Source organism: Hoplias malabaricus, chromosome 17 (genome assembly GCF_029633855.1).
Source record: "Hoplias malabaricus isolate fHopMal1 chromosome 17, fHopMal1.hap1, whole genome shotgun sequence".
NCBI classification, from domain to species: domain Eukaryota; kingdom Metazoa; phylum Chordata; class Actinopteri; order Characiformes; family Erythrinidae; genus Hoplias; species Hoplias malabaricus.
This window is the reverse complement of record NC_089816.1, coordinates 2455126-2479323: the sequence shown is the minus strand read 5'-3', so window position 1 is coordinate 2479323 and position 24198 is coordinate 2455126. Positions and strand designations below refer to the sequence as shown.

Sequence of the window (24198 nt, the reverse complement as noted above, 5' to 3'; positions counted from 1 at the left end):
TCTGTATACATCTGCCTGTGCACTGCAGGAAATGGATCTTGTGTAATTTGATCAGACTTCGGTCTGATCTTCTTAGACAGGAAGAGGCTTCTTCCAGGAATTATGTGCTCATAGCCAGAGCTAACAGGAACATTTGGATGTGTGCCTGGCATATTTTTGTTTGTGTTTCACTGCTCTTAAGTAATTTGACCCACAAACTTAAGGAAACCAAACAGAGAACTGAGTTAAAAAAAATGGTTTTTGAGAACATGAAAAGATCAAAATACCATCTCAAACGAATGAATGACTGTCTGTGAGGAGTGTGGTGTGTTCTCCCTGTGTCTGTGTGGGTTTCCTCCGGGTGACTGTCTGTGAGGAGTTGGTGTGTTCTTCCTGTGTCCGCGTGGGTTTCCTCCGGGTGCTCCGGTTTCCTCCCACGGTCCAATAACACACGTTGACAGGTGGATTGGCGACGATTGTCTGTGTTGCCCTGTGAAGGACTGGCGCCCCCTCCAGGGTGTATTCCTGCCTTGCGCCCAATGATTCCAAGTAGGCTCTGGACCCACCGCGACCCTGAATTGGATAAGGGTTACAGATAATGAATGAATGAATGAATCCTAGATTCTCATATTCAGTGTATGTATAGGGAGTTTGTTGAAGTAAAAGCTGCTACTCTCTACAGGATAAGCCCTACATTAGATGCTGTAACTGTGGTGAAGGTTTGATTGGAGCCAAATAAACATTAAAAAGTTCTAGTGCTGATGTTGGGTGATTGATTCTGGAACAGAAATGCTAGTCCAACTCATCTCAGAGGTTCTGAATGGACCAACATTGCTCCAGATAACACAGATCCCCTGCTCCTCAGCCTGATACTTGAGAGATGTAGACCTCACTAGATGAGCATGGTGAATTTAGGCTCGGAACGTCTAATTTATTAATATCTCTAAAATGTAGGCCCAATATTATATACTGTGTAAAAATGAGGATGCTATCTTTCTGACATTAGGGTTTATAATGCACAGTGGGAATCACATGTCTACACACTGTGCGACAGAGAGATTTTCCACTGAGTCTTCGTTGTTACGTCAGCTTATCAGGCAGCTCCTTATGACAGCTCTGTAAACAAGAGGATGATGACGGATTGTGATTTAATCCATAACACTTTAAGCCAATCAAATTAATACAGGAAGTTAAGTGTCCAGACAAACATTTGTAAATGTACACTACAAAAAATGTAGTAATAATTTCTATGTCATTTGCAATAATAGATAATTTACTCAAAAATGTTCACCCTGTTCTTCAAAGGTCAGGACACCCACAGAACCACCAGCAGGGCAGGGAGGATATGAATGGTGAATCATTGCACTGACAGTTACGTGCGGGGTTAGTGTGGGTCGTGTCTTTTTGAGTGGATCATACACAGCAGTGCTGCTTGAGGTTTTAACACTGCACACTTCACTCACTGTTGCGTACACATCCACTTTGTAGATGTGAAGCCGGAGACAGTAGCTCATCTGTTGCTGCTCAGTTTGTGTTGGTTGTCATTTAGTCCTATCAATGGACACAGGATATTTTTGGTTGGTGGACTATTCTCAGCCCAGCAGTGACATTGAGGGGCTTAAAAACCCCAGGAGCACTGGTGTGTCTCATTCATTAATTCCAGTACAACACATATTAACACACTACCACAATCTCTATCAGTTTCAAGGCAGCGCTGATGGGAATGACCCATCAACCAAATCATACCTGCTCTCTGGTGCATCTGTGGGGGTCCTAACCATTGACAAACAGGGTGAAATGGCTTAATAAAATATACAGAGCAACAGATGGACTACAGTCTGTAATTGAGCTGAGAGAATGGACAGTAGGACGGCACAGTGGCGCAGCAGATTAGTGTCACAGTCACACGGCTCCAGGGGCCTGGAGGTTGTGGGTTCGATTCCCGCTCCGGGTGACTGTCTGTGAGGAGTGTGGTGTGTTCTCCCTGTGTCTGCGTGGGTTTCCTCCGGGTGCTCCGGTTTCCTCTCACAGTCCCAAAAACACACGTTGGTAGGTGGATTGGTGACTTAAAAGTGTGAGTGAATGTGTGTGTGAATGTGCGCCCAATGATTCCAGGTAGGCTCTGGACCCCCCGCGACCCTAAATTGGATAAGCGGTTACAGATAATGGATGGATGGATGAATGGACAGTGGTCTTAATATTAAAGCTGTGTATGATGATTTTATGTAAACAAAACAATGCCTCATACATACATCTCATACTGAGGAACACTAATGGTATTGACTCGATTTAAAATGAGTTCAGTGAATGTAAATCTAAAACACTGGACTGATGCTTTCATTGTTTCGTGTGTTGGAAGCAGGTCTACTTTTAAACAATTTACACAGAGCTTTAACCGATTATAAAGGAAGCAGATGTCACTGAGGCTCATGTGATTGGTGAAGGCATGTAAAGCCTGATTCCCATGGGCTCCTCCCACATGAGGTGACCGGATTAGAGGAATCATTTGAGCCTGATTAGTATTTCCCTCAGCGATGCAAAATGTCACAGAGGACAGAAAAAAGTAAACATGCAGGTGGAGACGGACATACTCCTGTAAGTAAAGTGGGTTATTTATTTATTAGTTGAATTAGTTATTTGATGTGTTGTGTATAGTATCTGTTTATTGAGAGAGGTAGAAGTAAATGAATATATACAGTGATACTTTATAAATCCAAAACAGAACAGGAGCTCCACAATGTTTCTATTGGAAATGTACACAAAATGGAAAGGATATCTGGAGTATAAAATAAAACGGAGATAAAGACTGAGGTACTGTGTTCAGAAAGCCAGTAAATTTCATAATGTTTTGTGTGGTATTTGCTGAATATTAGTACACATAGATCCGATTTTTTACGTGTCCCTCATCTATTAATTCATCCCTGAGACTTGGTCTTCCTTCAGAGCAGAATGGCAGGACGCTCGGTTCTATGGCTCTGCCTTTGAGGGGACTTCCACCCATTTTTCCCGGCTTCGTTAAAGTGTTAAGAAGTGACTGAGAGTGGGTTTGGTTGGGTGTGGAACGTTCTAGAGACACGTACAGATTGTGTTCTCGGGGTGTTGAATGGAATCAGATGTTTGCCTTTAAAAGCTCCTTATAGAAAGTTATTAAGAATGATTCCTGATGCTTGAGATGTTTTATGACATGAAAATAGTCCCCCCAAGGGAAATCATTTTTATTTACTGCATTTACAACATCAGCAACATTACAGCAACCTCATTAGCCTGGTGTGGTTTACAGGTGGTGGTGGAGAGTTGGGGACATGGTGAAGCCTGGTTCCATTCACTGTAAAGAATCATGACCCTGAAATGAATAATATCACATTAAAACAATTTGAACAAGCTTTTTAGATCCCACTTTAATGAATGGGGTTACTCAAGGCAGGAAGGGGTTAGTAATGAGTTACATTTACTCAAATTGTGCTTATGAACTGTGATACATTTAATTCTAAAGGTATCTGCTTTTTGTATTTAATATGATTTATTGTTTCTTCGGACCTGCGTTGTGATTTGGTCATACCTCTGAATTTGGACCTTGAGCTTTTTAGACAAAATATTATGATAAAACTGATGAACACAGTGTGGAAAATTAACTTCATGTGCTGATAGATATTCTCATTCAGGACCTAAGTATATTTGATTTTATGGTACTTCTAAAGCTGTCCAGAGAGAGAGAGAGAGAGAGAGAGAGAGAGAGAGAGAGAGAGAGAGAGACAGAGATAGTGAGACAGACAGAGAGAGACAGAGAGAGAGAGAGAGAGAGAGAGAGAGAGAGAGAGAGAGATAGTGAGACAGACAGAGAGAGACAGAGAGAGAGAGAGAGATAGTGAGACAGACAGAGAGAGACAGAGAGAGAGAGACAGAGATAGTGAGACAGACAGAGAGAGACAGAGAGAGAGAGAGAGACAGAGATAGTGAGACAGACAGAGAGAGACAGAGAGAGAGAGAGACAGAGAGAGAGAGAGAGAGAGAGAGAGAGAGAGACAGAGATAGTGAGACAGACAGAGAGAGAGAGAGAGAGAGAGATTAAAAGGGGTCAGTGAGCAGAAATGGGACAGTATAATGGTCTCAGTCTGGACTTTAGGAGCTTATTGTGACTGAACAGATGCACTCTGTGTGTGGAACAGTGAACATGCTTTACTTAAACTGAGGCACTACCTTAAATAAAGCACCTAGTGCTGTGATTAGGTCTATGGCTCGCTGTGTGGTCATAGGGCGGACCATTGCACGTTATTAAAACTATTCCTGGCCAGGTTCTGCACATTGGCAGCATGTGTGTTATTTTGTGCATTATTGGTTTAGGAAACAGTGGAGTTCAGTGGGTGTTAAGTAGCAGTGAGCACGCATGATGAGTGTTAAAGTACATGTTGATCAGTTTACTGTAAACACTATGTTTCATTAGACATTCATTCATTCATTATCTGTAACCCTTATCCAGTTCAGGGTCGCGGTGGGTCCAGAGCCTACCTGGAATCATTGGGCACAAGGAACACACCCTGGAGGGGACGCCAGTCCTTCACAGGGCAACACACACACCTACGGACACTTTTGAGTCGCCAATCCACCTACCAACGTGTGTTTTTGGACTGTGGGGGGAAACCGGAGCACCCGGAGGAAACCCACGCAGACACAGAGAGAACACACCACACTCCTCACAGACAGTCACCCGGAGGAAACCCACGCAGACACAGAGAGAACACACCACACTCCTCACAGACAGTCACCCGGAGGAAACCCACGCAGACACAGGGAGAACACACCACACTCCTCACAGACAGTCACCCGGAGGAAACCCACGCAGACACAGGGAGAACACACCACACTCCTCACAGACAGTCACCCGGAGGAAACCCACGCAGACACAGGGAGAACACACCACACTCCTCACAGACAGTCACCCGGAGGAAACCCACGCAGACACAGGGAGAACACACCACACTCCTCACAGACAGTCACCCGGAGGAAACCCACGCAGACACAGGGAGAACACACCACACTCCTCACAGACAGTCACCCGGAGGAAACCCACGTGGACACAGGGAGAACACACCAACTCCTCACAGACAGTCACCCGGAGCGGGAATCGAACCCACAACCTCCAGGTCCCTGGAGCTGTGTGACTGCGACACTAACCTGCTGCACCACCGTGCCGCCCCTAAGCACACATTATATAAAAATAAATAAATAAATAAAACAATAAACAGCAGGAATACTTTAGTGACTGATTTATTTTAAAAAGTGAGCATTAAGCGATGACATTTCAGCCTCAGGGTGTATTCTTTGTGAAGGCTTAATTTGACTGTTTTGCAGCAAACCCCGATGAAAAAGAAAAGAAAATGAAATAACTTCAAGAGCATGTCATTACAGGTCCCAAGGAACAGTGACAACCGTTTTTAAATGCAACTCAGTAACTTGAAACTGTGTTGGGTGTAACCCTATTGTGTCATCTGTCGGAATTCAGGTTTGAATTAAAGAAGAGATGGTGCTCCCCCTGGTGCTCTCCTCCTCAGCTCAACATGTTCAACCTGATGAGCAACTGCTGCAGCTGGGTGTCAAAGCTCCAGCAGCCACTGAGGTAAAAGCCAGCATCAGAAGATATTCAGTCCAAAAACATGCTCAGAGTGCACTCAAAATGTTAGTTTTGTTAATATTTTTTGATAAAAAATGTCAAAATCTCTCTGTGTCTTTAGGAAAGTTACAGTGCTGGTAGTTGGTCTTGACAAATCTGGAAAAACATCATGTGTCAGAGGGATGTTGAGAGGTAAACATTAAAAATGTGACATTACTGTCTGAATAAATATATAATACATTTTGTCCTGAAAGACTTATGGGAATTTATTTGTCGTTTATTGGTCACAAAATCAGGCCCTTGTAATGTTGAACTGGGAGTTTTTTCCTGTGGTTTTCTCTGTTAAGCTCCAATGGGAGAAGTCTGCCCCACACATGGATGTGTCCGAAATGAGCTGAGAGTGGAGAACTTCCTGGTGAACCTGCTGGACATGGGCGGAGCTGCTGAGGTTCGAAGCTTGTGGAGAGAATATTATGGCGAGGCTCATGGATTCGTGTTTGTGGTGGATTCCAGTGACAGGCACAGAATTAAAGAAGTCAAAGAAGTCCTCACAGAAATGCTGAAACAACCCAGAGCTGCTGGAAAACCTCTATTAGTGTACGAATTCATTCTAAAACATTACATTCCCCATGGTAATGAAAAATAAGAACGATTTTCCATTAATTTCTTTTTAGTTTCTTATTCAAGAACCACTCCAGTCAAAAGTTGTTAAAATTGTTAACAGGGGACCAGGTCTGAGAAGGTGAAAAAGAGGAGGGGGGTGATGAGCTCCCGCCCCTCGCTGCCGTTGTGTTCTTAGCTGAACCTAGGTGTGCTTTTAGGTCCTTTACATCTTTATTTGCTACACAAAACATGGAAATTTATTTTTTATTTCATCCGAGAACTTACATTCCCGTTTCGGCATAGCTGCTCGAGATGAGGGTGGGTACAGAAGCTTTGCCTGACGTAAACAAGGACTACTGACGTGCAGACTGACCAATTAAATGTTTACAGAGAAGGTTATCGACCAATAACGGTAGCTCTACAGTCAGACCGTCCAATCAGAAGATTTTAGGCTACTTCACCACGCCCCCTTCTCACTCAAGCGAACCAATCGGAGTAGGGGAGGGCGGGACTAGTTTGTGAACGAAACGCTTCTCGAAAATTCTATGTAAGCTCTAGAAAAACAAAATACCGGACGTTTGTGAAATTCCGCCCGGACATTTTTTTAAGTCTAAAAAAGAGGATATTTCCGGGTAAAAGAGGACGTCTGGTCACACTAGTTAACATATCTGTGTGGTGTTATTTAAATGTTAGAAGGTTAACCATGAGCAAAATAATTAGTCAGTGTCGATGACCCGTGCTCAAAAGAATGGGCAGTAGAAGCCTGGGTTTGACCCAGGAGGTGGGACGAGGAGCAAAGCTTGGTGTTATAATCTCGCAAGTGCGAGGCGGCAGCAGGCTTCAGAGCTAGCGGCTGCAGTTACTACCCAGTAGTGATGTGTCGGTCGCGAACGAACCGGTTCAAAGAGCCGGCTCTTGTAAGTAAACGATGAGAGCCGGTTCCCGTCTAAGACCGAGCCATTTTTTTCTAAGGCTTGTCATTCAACCAATCAGAGAACAACAAGCAAGCTCCAACCCTCCAACACTTTTTATTATTTTTAATATTGAACAATAATATTTTGTCCATAAAGTCATGTAAAATGTAGGTAATATTGTTCTGTACCAGTGGAACTAAGTGGTAAAACAAAGAGCCATTTAGGAGCCGAAAGAGCCGGCTCTTTATGAAGAGCCGAGCCAAAAGAGCCGAAATTCCCATCACTACTCCCCAGGAGCTGCGCGGGACGAGGCACAGCATGATGACGACCGAGCTTAATACTCATTGGCTAGAAGCTCCGCTGAAACCTATTACGTCGGTTTATTTTTATTCTAAATAAAACGATAAAACAAAAATATAATAAAGATTCTAAAATGTAACTCTCAATGGTCTCTCTTAAATACACTGTGTTTACAGTAATAATGCCATGATAGATTGGTAGTGTGAGTTTTTTAGTGTGAGTATTTACTTATTTTAAACATGATGTAGTTCGTCATGAAATATCGCGAGATCTGCCAGAGCTCACGTAGGCTGCAGGTGGTTACTGTTGATGTTGACGGCACTTATTTACCCTCCCCTCCCAACTGCAACCTGTTACTCTTGCTGTCCACCAAGGTGAGGGCCAGCACATCTCTGACGAGTCTGTTAAGTTAGAGGAACAAAGACAGGACCTCATTTGTGATTCTGTGCTGAAATCCTGAAAAACTGGTTATTCTGAGTTCAGGTTTTTTAATGTTAATAAATGCCTCAGGGCCAAACACGCTCCTGTCTCCATCATGAAAGATATTTCTCATGTGGACATTTATGAGACTCACCATTCTCAAGTCTCCTGTGCCATCAGTAAGCAACCTATTATAAATGAACTGTTCCTCTGTATCTATTTGTGTTTACAGATTAGCCAATAAACAGGATAAAACGAATGCCTTGCTGGGAAGTGAATTGATTGAGATTCTGTCCCTGGAGAAGCTGGTCAATCAGAGCCACTCTCTGTGCCACATTGTGAGTACATTACGTTATGAGGCCTGTAGTTTGTTGCTTATGAAACTTAAGTTAAAAATTCTCTGCTGTTTGACTTTGACATCTCTCTTTTTTCCCCCATTTACTTGTGTGACGTCATGTGGTCTTTATTTGAAGTCCTTGTTATAAATAACGTGTACACACTGAAATGTGATGAGGTTCTTCAGTCCTAACACAAAGCAGCATCACAATAAACAGAAAATACCAAACCTGTTTCCAGAAAAATAAATGACATGTGAATTTGAAGACTGCAACACACACTAAATGGGACAGTAACAAGCTCAAAGAAACTTCATGTCACACTCTTTTAAAGCAATACACTGAAAGTGGGTGAATATAAAAGCTATAAAAGGGGCATTCAACAAAGGCTCAAGTCCTTGGTCATCAATTTATGCCAAATTTCATGGGAGAATACAGAGAGAGGTCCAGTTTTAAACCAGAATGGACAAAAACCATAGCTGGTAAAGTTGTATCTTTAGTTCCCAAATGATAAAACAGTGTAATCAATTGGACGCTGGTGTAACACAGTGGTGAATAACCTTTTGCCCCAAAGAAATACACGTGATTATGGCTATATCCTATTAACCATAACATTATTACTATCTCCTTGTTTCTACACTAACTATTGATTATCTCAGCTCCACTGACCATTCAGGAGCACTTTGTAATTCTATAATTACACACTGTAATCAATCTAAACACTTAGCCTTCTACCACCCTGTTCTTCAATGGTCAGGACGCCCACTGTGCGGCAACAGGAACAGAGCTACTCTCTCTGACTTTACATCTACAACGTGGGCCAAGGAGGCCGGTGTGTCTAACAGAGTGGACAGCGAGCACAGACCGTGTTTAAAAAGTTGCACAACACACAAAACCACATCACTGTCACTGATCCAACACCCAAATCATACCCGCTCTGAGGGTTCCTGAGCAGTGAAGAACAGGGGGAAAGGGAGAAAACAAAGTATGCAGAGCAGGAGACGGACTACAGTCTTTAATTATAGAACTACAAGTGCTCAGTGCTCAGATCTGGTCAGTGGAGCTCAGCTGTAACTCTACAGTGTTCAGTTCTTGTTAAATAGTGAGCATCACACGTAAATAATCTTTTTTTTGCTAACCCAGCCCTGATAGACAGAGGTACATGTATCTACAGTTTGAGGTTATTAGCAGCATTTAAAGAACACGCAGTGTGTAGTGATGATGAAGAGGTGTGTTATGTCTAAAGTGTAAGTATCTTTCTTTAAGTAACACTTGTCATTTACTAGAATGTATCTGTCTGAAAAGCTCATTAAAGAGCGTGTAAATGTTTCTGCACTGCAGTGCATGTCTTAGAAGGTAATAACAGCATGAATATTGTGTCTTGTAAAGGAGCCGTGCTCAGCCTTAATGGATCTGCGTCGATGGTCAGACAGAAGAACACTGCGAGGTCTCCGGTGGCTCCTGAGAGCTGTGTGCCTGGACTACCCAGAACTCTGTGCTCGAATAGTCAGAGATGGGAGGAGGCCACTGGGGCCAGAAGAGAGAGAGAGAAAAGGAAAGGTGGAGAAATCCAGGAAGAAAAATAAAGAAATCAGCGAAAGGTGTGGCTCTCCTTTGTCAAATGTAATAAGGATGTATTTTCAGATGAAACTCCAACTCTCAGGGCATTCATTTTGTCATGTTTTAATTTTCACTGCCACGACTCACACTGCTATAAACTCCAGTCTGTTTACTTTATTTCTAGCAATAAATAAGTACGTCTTTTTGTCACCTGTTTTGTTTCCGTTACTCATTTAAGACACAGTCTGATCATACTTTGTTATTTTATAAATGTAACCGAATTGCACCCTTTTTCTGACAGTGTGTGATTACTGTGGTCATGATTCTTCTTGAAAGCATACGACAGATCGATTAATGATCATCATTTGTGTTTTCAGAATAAGAGCCAGCAAAACTGACGTATCTCAGGTGCAGGACCCACTACAGGAGGCAAGAAAAAGTGCAAGCTCTTTACAACCAATCAGAGACATTCTTATAAAGGTAAAAGAACATTTTAATGATTATTAAACTTACTGTGCAGTGCAAAGCCTTACACAACCAAAACAACCATCTAAAACTACTCTCGGCAATGCTCTATTAGCAACAAATATGCTACTATATATATATATAGCAAAAGGATACAGGGAGGCCATTTAACCTTAACCTTTCTGAACTTGAGGGCAGAATTTACAAGAGTGCTTAAATCTTTCATAATAACTGACCTAAGCCTCATGAAACAACTGTAAGTTCTCATTTATTTAAAGCAAAATGGCTGCAACAAAACTTGGGTTGTGTGGTTTGTACAAGTGCTGTCTGTCTTCAGGAAAATACCTTCACAAAGAAGCTAAAGAAAAGGAAGAAAGTGAAGGTGAAGATTAAAAAGAGAAGTGTGAAAAGGGAAGGGAAGAATGAGAATGAAGATGAAGGACAGGAAGAAAATGAAGGGGAAGGAAATGAGGCTGAGCAAGACCAAAACAGTCAGAAAGAGAAGGCCAGCAGCGCCCTGTTGCCACGGAGACGAGGGAAACTGAAACGTAAAGCAAAGGTAAAGGAGGAGATGCTGGACTGCCCAGAATCGCAGGAAAATGACGAGCCCAGGCCCAGGAAAGGTATTCGGCTTTTTTTATAAAGTCAAAGTTTATAAAAATCACACGTTATATATGAGGCATATTCATTAAAGCTGGAATGTCACTGACACACAGCTCCACTGTTACTTTAATAAACTTAAAAATAATGTAATAAGCAAATAAGGAGCTAGAGAGAGTAAATTACAGTAATTAGAATTTATAACCAAAATAACTGTAATAGAATATAATAGGTTCTGTTTTTATCATGAAAGCACTTCATTGTCCGATTGTTATCTCAGGGAAAGGAGAAATGAAGAAAAAGAAAAAGGTGGTTAAAGTAAAAAGAAAAAACAAGATAAACACAGAAGGGATACCAGCTGCTTACACACAGCCAAACGACCTGTCTGCCACTTTCGGTGAGTGTGTGTTTATTCTGGAGGCCTGAGATATGGGGTCAGGGGTCAGGTCAGGGGTCAGGTCAAGGCTGCTCATTGGACAAAGTCTGGAATTCAAAAACACTAACTTTACAGCTCTTACGCTACAAAAGTTGTGCATTTGCAAGTGAAATAATTTAAAATCCAATCAGTATGTGTCTGATATCATTATTAGACTGTGATATTATTCACTTTTCCACACATTTCTAGATTTTTGATTATTTCCCGTGAGTGTGTCTATTCCATTATATGCATTAAGAAATACTTCTCTAAATATTTGGTCTAGAAATATGTTGAATAATTTGAAAAAGCTCTTAAACGATAACTTTAACGATAGATGGATTACAGTCTGTAATTGTAGAAAAGAAAGTGCAGCTTATAACATTGACAATAAATGTAGACAAATCTTTGCGTAACTCCAGTATTGTGTTCTACGCAACTCAACAGTGCCATCTAGTGGATAACAAACATCTAACGGCATATAAAAGAAATCAGCTTGTTGTACACCACAATCCCCAGTGAGCAGCTCTGATCTACCACTTTAGATTTAACAGTAGATCAACCGTACATTCGCTGTGATTTAATGTGATTCGTCTGTTTCTGTTAGATCTTTACAGAAAAGCCATTTTGGCTCTGAAAGCCCGACAAGATCAGGAACTGGTGCCAGAGCAGTGAGGAGACTGGACTGTGAGAACACTGGGAGATGACAGAGCAAAGACAACTGCAGAGACTTTTAGCATGTTACACTACACTCCACCTTCATAACAAACTGTTTTGCCATACTACAGACACTTTTGAGTCGCCAATCCACCTACCAACGTGTGTTTTTGGACTGTGGGAGGAAACTGGAGCACCCGGAGGAAACCCACGCAGACACAGAGAGAACACACCACACTCCTCACAGACAGTCACCCGGAGGAAACCCACGCAGACACAGAGAGAACACACCACACTCCTCACAGACAGTCACCCGGAGGAAACCCACTCAGACACAGGGAGAACACACCACACTCCTCACAGACAGTCACCCGGAGGAAACCCACACAGACACAGAGAGAACACACCACACTCCTCACAGACAGTCACCTGGAGGAAACCCACGCAGACACAGAGAGAACACACCAACTCCTCACAGACAGTCACCGGGAGCGGGAATCGAACCCACAAGCTCCAGACCCCTGGAGCTGTGTGACTGCGCCACCTACCTGCTGCACCACCTGTAATATTCAAAACAATTTAATTAAATCTTCACACTTAAAGAGGCGGACTTAAACAGGAATTAGGTTGCATTGTCTCTTCTGCTATAGTTTCTTCTGAAATGAATGGTATTAATAGAGAGTTAATTCCCCACTTTACAGCAGTAACAGCCTCTACTCCTCTGCGAAGGCTTTGGTTCAGTGGAGACATGACACTAGCACTGAAAGACCCCTCCAGTTTGTCCTAAAACTATTCAGTAAGCTCCATCGCTCCAGAGAATATGCAACAATGACTACTTTATACTTGTCTAATACCTGTACCCACAGCTGTACATCAGTAATGGGCACCCTTTGGGAACCTCTACCTTGCTGTAGAGATGTAGTATTAAATGCTGTGGATATAAATCCATTCTGTTTATAATATCATATACGTACGTCGACATAAATGAAATATAACATTCATGTGATGTTGGAATTTCGGTAATTTAATTCAAATATGTAAGAAATATGATTTGTTCTTAAACCAAGTGTGATTAACTAATCATTTTATAGTATTTAGTTAAAGTGTTGAATTTTATAAACAGCTTTTGAAGTAATGTTTTGTTTTTTTTAATTCTTTGATCAGTTTTTCCATTATTGTGTGCCATTATTTATCCAGGATTTGTTTTTATTGTTTATAATAATAGTGTAAAGGAAGTAAGGGATGGTATTATATATATGGTACTTAATTGAAATAAATAAAATGAAATTAAAATCAGTTTTTCCTGATGCTATCAGGTGCCTTTCTCAGAGACAATTCATAATGAATACACACACACACACACACACACACCCACACACACACACATCACAGTCACACATTTGAACTAGTACTATTCTTCCATGCTCAGTAAACACGGATTATTCACGTTAAAATAACCACCCAAGGCTTAACCGCCCCTGACTTTGTGAGTGAAAACACAGCCCCAGCAAGTCTATTAAAACTAAATAAACTCAATACTGATGCCAAATTTTATCTCTACAAATCCTACACTGTCTCACTGCTTATTACCGAGCAGCATATAATATTAGATAATATTGATTTATTCATTCATTGTCTGTAACCCCTTTTCTAGTTCAGGGTCGTGGTGGGTCAGGAGCCTACCCAGAATCACAGGGTACAAGGTGGAAACACCCCCTGGAGGAGGTGCCAGTCCTTCGCAGGGCGAAACACATAGATTCACTCACACCTATGAACACTTTTGAACTGTGGGAGGAAACCCACATAAACACGAATAGAACACTCCAAACTCCTCACGGACAGTCACCCGGGGCAGGGCTCGAACCCACAAACCCAGCTGTGTGATTAGACACGACCTGTTGCATTCTGAATAATATTAAATTTGATATTGCTAATGAAATGCCAAGACAACACTAGGAATGAAAAGAAAGAAAATCAACTAAAGTTATTTTGTGAAACTTTAACTTCAGGCAAAATTTAGAAAATTGCTGATGTCATCATTCATATGCAGTTGAAAAAAATCTAATTCAGAAAATTCAACAGCGTTTATTAAAGAAACTAACTTTGTTAGTTATCTACAATCTGTAAACAAAAGTGCCCTTTCTGGCTGTACTTCAGTACCCTAGAATTCGAACGTTAGACTGCCTCATGGCTGTGTGATGTTGATTTAATTATTTGTATTAATATGTATGTAATTAGTAAACAGCAGAGAAGAAATTAAATACGTAATGAATAAACAAATAAAAATAAATGAATAATTGAAGCAATGATTAAATATAGTAAATACAAATTGCAATAATGCATGTTTAAATCAATTCAATTACATCTATGTACTAAGTTTTTAATTTCAAATAAAATAAAAAAAAATTGCGAAATTCGCTCCATTGTTACCATTTAAATAATTCATTCATATTCATTATTTACAGCTGAGAGCTAAGTACCCAGTAAACAAGGAACATCCCTGGACGTTCAAAATATGTCTAAAAGTAGTCTGTCCGTCAAGGACATATTTTAAACGTCAATGGACGTCCAAATTCTATCTTAATAAGTTAGTTAAGTGGTGACCAATCGATAACGTCAGTGGACGTCCAAAACGCGTTTTATACAAGTCATTTATTTCGGGACCAATTAATAACGTCAATGGACGTCCAAAATACGTCTAATAGTCGTCTTTTCAATGTCTGTGTTTGGACGTCTTTTCAACTTTCATTTTCAACCTTAAGAGAACGTTGATCAGACGACAGTCATTACGTTATTTCAATGTTGAATCAACGGATACATTTTTACTGGGTAGGACCCGATTGGTCACCACTTAACTAACTTATTAAGATGGATTTTGGACGTCCATTGACGTTTAAAACATGTCCTTGACGGAAAGACTACTTTTAGACCTATTTTGAACGTCCAGGGACGTTGCTTGTTTACTGGGTAAGACCTTGTAGCACCTGTTCATGTTTTCATATCATCTCTGAAGTGTGCAATTCAAATCGCAAGAGGTGGGACATTTATATTTTTTTCTAGTCTAGAAATTGTTCTGAAAGTTGTGTGTTTGATAAAACTAAAGTTATGGGGGAAAGTGCTTTTTTTGTTGCCTTAATTATAATAACTTACTATTCTTATTATTCTCCAGCGCCACCTGGAGGCGGACTGGTTAGCATCAGTAACTGGATTGCATGTCGCCATGTTTGATTTTTTTTTTCCTCCCAACCCCCTCCTAAGCTCAGCATCTTCAGAGGAGAGAGAGAGAGAGAGAGAGAGAGAGAGAGAGAGAGAGAGAGAAGAGACCATCTTTGGCAGGACATAGACGAGATAGGCGAGGTACAACAGGACACAGAGTGGGTAGAGAGAGAGAGAGAAAAGAAAAGAAAAGGAAAGAGGGGGAAACGGATGGTAGCGGTGTCCTGAGTAGGGGCTGTAGGTTTGGATCTGAAGCAGGGTCCTGAACAGAGAAGATGGCTTCTCCGAGGACGATAACCATCGTGGCTCTTTCTTTTGCGCTCGGCCTCTTTTTTGTTTTTATGGGAACGATTAAATTAACCCCGAGACTCAGTAAAGATGCTTACAGTGAGATGGTAAGTTTTTAAATATTCATGTTCCGGTTTAAGGGTTTATCCTCTATTTCCTGATAAAAGGGTCTTTGTTTCAGTCATTAAAGCACTTCTAGACATAGCTGTTTTTTTTTCATTTGGCCTGTGGAGGTGGGGTTTTATATAAAGTCTAAAATTATATAAAATTTATATAAAGTTTAAATTAATTTCTATTTCTGACCAATGGAAACGCTAACTAACCATATTTTTACTTGAATACGTTACGTAAGGACAAGTGTGATTTAAATTTGACGACAGCCAGCTTTACACTACATAATATACCTCTTAAAAATATCTTTGTGTGGTCTGAATTCATGAGTTTATGAATATTATTGGATTAGAGCGGGGCCAGGCCTCAACGCCGTTACCTCTACTATCGCTAGCTCGGTATAAAATATTCTTTTTTTTTTGTTATTTAGAATCCAAACGCGAATTTTCCGCGCAGTAATCACCGTTTTTGGAATTATACACACACACACATATATATAAAGAACATAGAGATTCATTAAAGCTTTTCTTCATCAATTTCTTTGACGGTTTGGGCCACAATGGCGCCGCTTTCGAGCACATTCTGTGGTGCACCTGCTGATGTCGGTGATGGTGCAGAGCAAATGCAGATATTTACAAACATTCAGAGCAAAATATTCATATTTTTGAGGTAAGAAACGTGGATTATTAATTTATTGGTGTCTACTAAATAGCCCGAGTTTGATTAAATACAGGATTAAAGACCGGGGTTTATATTCCAGAAGCTTCTCAGGAGTAAGGTCTTAAATCAGTTAAAATCATTCTAATGTTATTAAGTAAAATCAAATGCCATTGCTCTCCAAAGTCATCAGTTTTTAGTTTATAACATCATTTCAACTCACATTGTGTGAACGTTTTATAATGAATGGCCTGGTAAAAATGCTCCAAAATTAAATCTTGTTAGATACACTTCCATTGAATATTAAGGATTTTTCCCATCTTCTATTAAGTTACTACTTTGGAGATGCATCTTTTTTGTTGGAGGGCGGCTCGACTCTCCAGTGTCTACTCTCAGTGACTGTCTGTGAGGAGTGTGGTGTGTTCTCTCTGTGTCTGCGTGGGTTTCCTCCGGGTGACTGTCGGTGAGGAGTGTGGTGTGTTCTCTCTGTGTCTGCGTGGGTTTCCTCCGGGTGCTCTGGTTTCCTCTCACAGTCCAAAAACACACGTTGGTAGGTGGATTGGAGACTCAAAAGTGTCTGTAGGTGTGAGTGAATGTGTGTGTTGCCCTGTGAAGGACTGGCACCCCCTCCAGGGTGTGTTCCTTGCGCCCAGTGATTCCAGGTAGGCTCTGGACCCACCGTGACCCTGAACTGGATAAGGGTTACAGATAATGAATGAATGAATGAATGAATGAATGACTTACCATGAGTCCTATGTGTAACACATACAATACATTAAAAAAATTGCTGCTGTCAATCAATGGCACTATTACTCTTCACGAGCTGCTATTCTACGCACCTCTGATGTTATGGTTTCCATAACTTATTTACTATTTACACGTTTGATATTATAGTCTACTCTCCCCCTCTCCATTCTACGTTTTATTGGATTGGATCTGTAAATCTGTGTTTAAAGTGAGTGAGAAATGGCATTTCGATTCTCCTGTGTGTCCTAGATATATAGTGAAATTGACAATAAAAATCCTTGAATGTGACAGTGAATTGTCATTACCTATATTACTGGAAACTGGAAAGTTATGAATTTAATTCCTGTTCTTTGGGAGAAGAACACTGCACATGAAGAAGACTGCTCTACAGTACTCTACTGCTCTCAGTGGGGCTCACAAAAAAACGCCCCCTGCTGTTTGGAGGACAAAATCTGCCAAAATTAAAAATAAATAAATAAATAAAGGACTAAATAAAATGAATTTATATAATATAAAAGTAAAGTAAAAAAAAAACTGAGAAAATAATAAATAAAACCTTACATAAATTAAAATGTCTGTTTACCGGGATGTGTATTCAAATTACATTCTCCTTCATCTCACAATTTTATTAAAATATATTTTTGTTATTTTTATTATTTAATTTTTTCATGTCTTAATTTTAATATTTATACGTTTATATTTATAACTTTTTTATATTTTTTTATTTATACTTTTGTTATTCCTTTGCTTGTATATGATAATAAGGGGGCTGTCCATCAATGATGTCATGGAATCTAAACATTCTTGAATGATGTTGAATGATGACCAGTCTCGTTTAACTAAACAGGTCTTGCACCATCAGCTGTATTCGGCAGAATAGTAATGACGGCCTTGACCCCCTGGAGTCAGAGGCCTTTCAGCCACGTCTGAGGTGATCTGACATGACTTGACAGCTACCTAAAAGACAGCTCCTCTGCTCTTGGGATGGAGCTGCGGGAGACTCTGTTCTCCGTACTAGGGCTGTACCATATCATATCGTTGGTGATAATATCGTCATTTTTTTTAAACGATTAAAAACATCAATATTGTGATTGTTTGAATAGTTATTAAACTATTCAGTGTTTGTTTTGTTATTTATTGTGAAACCTTGAGGTTACATTTTGTAATTTGTACATTTTATAATTGTTTTTATTTGCTGTTTATACACCCAAACACACACGTTTTCTGCATGTATGAGTGTGTGTCCACTTTTGCTAATAGATTTATTTTTAATTTAGGCAAGTTTTGGTCCTCCTCACTGCTAGAGTGGATGGGCACTTTTTCTTGTTGCTGGTTTTTGGACTTTAGTATCATTAACTGGTTACTGAACATAACAATTATTCGGAATGCACTTCCCCTGCACTGTACTTCTATACATTTCTTTTTTGCCTTTTAATGCTAATGTTTACTTGAGACATTGTTTTAATCAAGTGAAATACTTATACATCGGTATAGATTTTGGGTTTTCTACACAATTAACACCCCAGTAATAATATGAAAAAACAACATTTTTAAATATGGGGATCCATTTACAGCCTACACCAGTACATACTGAAACCCGAAGGACTGTGTATTACTGCTGTTATTAAAGTCACTGTCTGCTTATTTACATACTTGTTCTATAACCATTATCTGCATACTTTGTGATAAACATGCTCTAAAGTTACACAGAAGGAATGGTTTTGTTTTTGATTTTTAAAATGACATTTTTCCAGAGTTTTCTTTTGCTGGGTTTGAGCTGAGCTGGACTAAATGTGGCTTATGTGATGTCAGAACCACTAAGAAAACGACTCAATCAAAGTTCCACCTAGGGATGCACCGATTCTGAATTTTTTTGGGCCAATATGATAACCAATAATTATCACCTTGGAGTAGTCAATATTAATAACTGATACATTTATCATTTTGAAAATAAAGCAAATGCACATTGGATTAAAAAACAAATTCTTTTTATGGGCGGCACAGTGGTGCAGCAGGTTAGTGTCGCAGTCACACGGCTCCAGGGTCCTGGAGGTTGTGGGTTCGATTCCCGCTCCGGGTGACTGTCTGTGAGGAGTGTGGTGTGTTCTCTCTGTGTCTGCATGGGTTTCCTCCAGGTGACTGTCTGTGAGGAGTGTGGTGTGTTCTCTCTGTGTCTGCATGGGTTTCCTCCAGGTGACTGTCTGTGAGGAGTGTGGTGTGTTCTCCCTGTGTCTGCATGGGTTTCCTCCGGGTGACTGTAGGTGAGGAGTGTGGTGTGTTCTGCGTGGGTTTCCTCCAGGTGACTGTCTGTGAGGAGTGTGGTGTGTTCTCCCTGTGTCTGCGTGGGTTTCCTCCGGGTGCTCCGGTTTCCTCCCACAGTCCAAAAACACACGTTGGTAGGTGGATTGGTGACTCAAAAGTGTCCGTAGGTGTGAGTGTGTGAGTGAATGTGTGTGTCTGTGTTGCCCTGTGAAGGACTGGCGCCCCCTCCAGGGTGTATTCCCACCTTGCACCCAATGATTCCAGGTAGGCTCTGGACCCACCGCGACCCTGAACTAGATAAGCGGTTACAGATAATGAATGAATGAAAATGGGTCGTCATAGGATGAGCCCTTTCCTCAGTGTTTATATATACATTTCTGTACTTCTGTAATTTTATCTTTTAAATATATATGTTGTAGTTAATTTATATTTTTATCAGAGATTTACTGCTGGTCCCGCATGAATGGTTTCTAGAGGGGCACCAATTAGTGCAGCGGCGGGTTTGTTTTGGAGAGCAAGGGAGAGAGTGGTATAAAGCGGCTCTGAGCGAACAAGGAAGAGAGTGTTTTTACTTGTTTTTTCATTCATTTTTTCAGTAATAAATTCAGACGCTGAATGACTGTGTTTTATATGAGAAGGGTCCTGCACTGTGGTCGTAGAGAGAGACTATTTGAGTGAGTGTTTGTAATCGTTTATCATCGTGTTTCAGTAATGAATTCAGTTCTGAATGACTCTGTTTTCATGTGTTTTATATTAGAGGGGCTCCTGCACTGTGGTGGTTGAGAGCATCTTTCTGTTGTTTAACCTGCTCTCTCTGTGTGTGTGTGTGTGTGTGTGTGTGTGTGTGTGTTTGCACTGCAGTCTGTTTGTGCGTGACTGAGCCTCACTAATATATTAAATTCGTTTCCACAACATAGAAATTTAATCCCATATCCGTGAAAAATGTACAGACAAACAGCAGTTGTGTATTTTCAGTTGTCAGTGCATATGCGCATGCACAAAAACGGTTGTAATCGGTTGTAATATTGGCTAAAAATCCAATATCAAACCGATAACAAATAACTAAAAAATATCTTCATATCGGCAAATAATATATTGTCCGCCGATATATTGTGCATCACTAATGCCAGCACATTCAGCTGCTAACATCCAAATAGGGTTCGACAAGGTCATTGTAGCGACCCCAGACGAATAATGGTCAAAACTCGATAACTGATGATTCGTAGATTTATTTCCTTTAACTTCAGAATTCATCGTAAGAGCTAAATTAAACAAAGCAAAAAAAAAGTTCGCAATTACAAGGTGGGAATACACCCTGGAGGGGGCGCCAGTCCTTCACAGGGCAACACACACTCACACATTCACTCACAGACACTCACACCTACGGACACTTTTGAGTCGCCAATCCACCTACCAACGTGTGTTTTTGGACTGCCGGAGGAAACCCACGCAGACACGGAGAACACACCACACTCCTCACAGACAGTCACCCGGAGGAATCCCACACAGACACAGAGAGAACACACCACGCTCCTCACAGACAGTCACCCGGAGGAATCCCACACACACAGAGAGAACACACCACGCTTCTCACAGACAGTCACCCGGAGGAATCCCACACAGACACAGAGAGAACACACCACGCTCCTCACAGACAGTCACCCGGAGGAATCCCACACAGACACAGAGAGAACACACCACGCTCCTCACAGACAGTCACCCGGAGGAAACCCACGCAGACACAGGGAGAACACACCACACTCCTCACAGACAGTCACCCGGAGGAAACCCACGCAGACACAGGGAGAACACACCAACTCCTCACAGACAGTCACCCGGAGCGGAAATCGAACCCACAACCTCCAGGCCCCTGGAGCTGTGTGACTGCGCCACCTACCTGCTGCACCACCGTGCCGCCCTTTTATTTTGACACGAATACCCAAAAATAAGAACTGAGATGAATTAGGAACGTAAACAGAAATACAAGTTTTTTAAAGGATCATTTACAGTTATCAGTGTGATGGTTGTAATGGATCATTTTATTTCTGTGATAAGACTCATGCGTTTAACTTATTATAAGAAGAGTGAGTTTTCAGAAACACTGTGCAGCCGTGCCCCACCTCAGCTCTCTGGAATTCTTGCCTCTTGACGCTGCATACAGGCGTCACACTGCCATGTCTCTTTAGGCCAGTGGCAACAATTAATGCACGGGGCAATGTGGAATATGGGCCCTAAGTACAGTGTCACAGGGCAACAACGTGTGTTCTACATTTCATCGAGTACAGATTTACTGGTTAGTCTCAGAATCTTTCCAACAAAGTCCGTTAGTGGTGTTGCTCTGCTACCAACACAGCATTGTTTACTTGACAGCAGTGTTGCAGTGATTTTGATTTGCTGTCAGATATTTGAGAGATATTTGAATGAAGTCCCTATCAGTGGCTCCCACCAAGGCTGTAAGAAACCTAGGTGTCATGGTTGATGACCAGCTGACCTTCGCAGATCACGTTACCACTGTAGCTCCATCGTGCTGCTTCTCCCTATTCAACATCAGGAAGATTAGGCCATACCTAACTCAACATGCAACACAGCTCCTTATTCAGACGTTAGTAATCTCCCGTCTAGACTATTGCAACGCCCTCCTGACAGGTCTTCCGGCCTGTGCTGTGAGACCGCTACAGCACGCCTGGTCTTCAACCAGCCTAAAAGAGCACATGTCACGCCCCTATTAGTCGAGCTGCATTGGCTACCCTTAGCTGCTCACATCAAATTTAAATCACTAATGATGGCCTTCAGAGTATTCACTGCCTCTGCTCCCATCTTCCTCAATAGACTCTTAAAACCATATGTTAGCGCCTGCCCTCTCCGTTCCTCAAAGGAGCGCCAACTAACACGACCAACCCCCCGTACAGGTCAGTCGAGGCTCCTCTCTGGTACCACGCTGGTGGAACGAGCTTCCAAGCACCATCAGAGCAACAGGAACCCTCTCCGCATTCAAGAAATCATTGAAAACCCAGCTCTTCCGAGAGTATCTCTTGCACTGAATGTCTTTCTTTAATGCACTTATTACTTCCTGCGTATTGCACTCAATGTATGGTACTTTGTATAAATTGTGCTGTAGTTCGAATGTTAGATCCTCTTTGGATAAAAGCGTCTGCCAAATGCATAAATGTAAATGAAGGGACAGTGGCTTTGTGCGTTGTAGTGAGTAACATGACTGTGCCCCAGTGCAACAGACTGGGGTTCAATCCTCAGGTTGGGCACCAGACAATTACAATTTATCAGTGAGCACCCTTTTTATGTAGGCTTTTTTTCTTCCATCTGTAACAGCATGACATCCGTAAGCGGTCCGGAGTAAGGTGTAGGTGTCTGCTCCACAGGTTTTAAATGTTACTGAATGTTTTCCTCTCTTTGCAGAAAAGAGCTTATAAGAGCTACGCCAAGGCTCTGCCAGGGTTGAAAAAGATGGGAATCACCTCTGTGCTTCTGCGGAAGATCATTGGGACACTGGAGGTGGGCTGCGGAGTGGTTCTGACCCTTGTACCCGGCAAACCAAAGGACGTGGCGAATTTTCTGCTTTTGCTGGTGATGTTGGCCGTGCTCTTTTTCCACCAGCTGGTCGGAGATCCTCTGAAGCGCTATGCCCATGCCCTCGTCTTCGGTATCCTCCTGACCTGCCGACTCCTGATCGCCCGCCAGAGTGAGGATCGGCCGGAGAGAGAGGAGAGAAGAGAGGAACAGATCAATGCTCAGGAAAAAAATAAAGTCAAAGTCTCTTAGCTGTTTGGGCAAGAAGAGGCATGAACATCCGCTGATACGTGTTATGAAACAGAGACAGTACACACATTATTTCCGTCCTCCATCCGCACACAGTCTGCTCTCCTTGACTTAGCTTTTTGTTTAAAGGAGCAATAAGTCATTTTTACCACCGTGAAGTAGTGAACAATGTTGAAGATAATGATTTTTATTGTTTTGTTTCTTAAGTGCAAATGAATCTGATTGCCTCTGAATTATTCCGCTTACGCTACATAGAGTGGGTCCCCCACATGGATGTGACTTTAAAATAAAGCAGCTCTGATACGTCCAGGCCGCTGAGTGTCAGTATGATGGCTGTTTCACAACATGTAGAAGAATCTTTGGAAAAACTGACTTATTGCTCTATTAACAAAACCCTGCCATTAAACACTAAGCCCATAAGAGTTTACCTGCTGTTTTGAGATCAGACTGCTGTCCTTATTACAACCAGCTCTGTTGTTTTATTGTATTGTATTAAGGAACGACCCGTGTGTCAGCTGTAAACACTGATCGAGCCCCTTAGTGACATAACAATGTTACACTGATAATTATTCATGAATCATATATAATGACTGCTTTATTGCAAATTATCAGTCAAAATATTCCTTTTCTTATGAACAACAGAAAGAAAGCCACATCCTGGAATAGACATTTTAATTTCTACACTCTATCAGTTCTGCTGTTTTTTGTCTGATCAATTGTTCTGCAGTATGCTGCCTACATTGTAGTCCATCAAAGTATTTCAGTGCATGACAAACCCAGTGGTTTCTCTGATCCAGGAAACAACAAAAACACTCAGTGATGAAACTATGATCATGTTTCTCCATCTACACATTCTTACATTTCATTTCTGTGCACCGTTAGCTGTTCTGTCTTTGATAGGATTTTTTAAATTCTTTTTTTAAAGTGGCAGTTTTGCAGCACTGCTGTTTGTCCATCTTTTATTATATTTCATTTATTAGTTGTCCTATGTGAAATATTGTCCAATAAAAATATCCTGACCCTCACACTCTTGAGCAGTTCATTTATGATCGAATCGTAGCACTTATCACGAATGCGTAGTAAAAAGACACGTGATGATGGAAATCTGAATAAATCATGACAAAACACGTGCAGGTTTTATTTTTTTATTTAGTGATTGCAATATTCCTCATGTATGCAAATCAATTTAATATTATTGGAGAACCAGTGCCGTTTTTGCAGTTTAACTCCGTCAATCAGCCAAGTGTCATCTGGCTGACACTATTTTTTCAGGATGTTTTTAGTTGT

At 41.2% G+C, this 24198-nt stretch overlaps 2 protein-coding genes across 2 annotated transcripts; both read left to right on the top strand.

The window, feature by feature from the left end:
* Nucleotides 1-5449: 5449 nt before the first annotated feature.
* On the top strand, nt 5450-13046 carry arl13a (ADP-ribosylation factor-like 13A). Its single transcript, XM_066649767.1, has 9 exons — nt 5450-5593; nt 5709-5779; nt 5935-6184; nt 8057-8162; nt 9549-9760; nt 10097-10199; nt 10522-10807; nt 11065-11181; nt 11807-13046. The coding sequence occupies exons 1-9, from the start codon at nt 5535-5537 to the stop codon at nt 11872-11874; spliced, it is 1272 nt and encodes a 423-aa protein (XP_066505864.1). The 5' UTR covers nt 5450-5534; the 3' UTR covers nt 11875-13046.
* Nucleotides 13047-15133: 2087 nt separating this feature from the next.
* Nucleotides 15134-23929, top strand: tmem35 (transmembrane protein 35). The gene is made up of 2 exons (XM_066649539.1): nt 15134-15467; nt 22552-23929. The coding sequence occupies exons 1-2, from the start codon at nt 15348-15350 to the stop codon at nt 22912-22914; spliced, it is 483 nt and encodes a 160-aa protein (XP_066505636.1). The 5' UTR covers nt 15134-15347; the 3' UTR covers nt 22915-23929.
* The last annotated feature ends 269 nt before the right edge of the window (nt 23930-24198 follow it).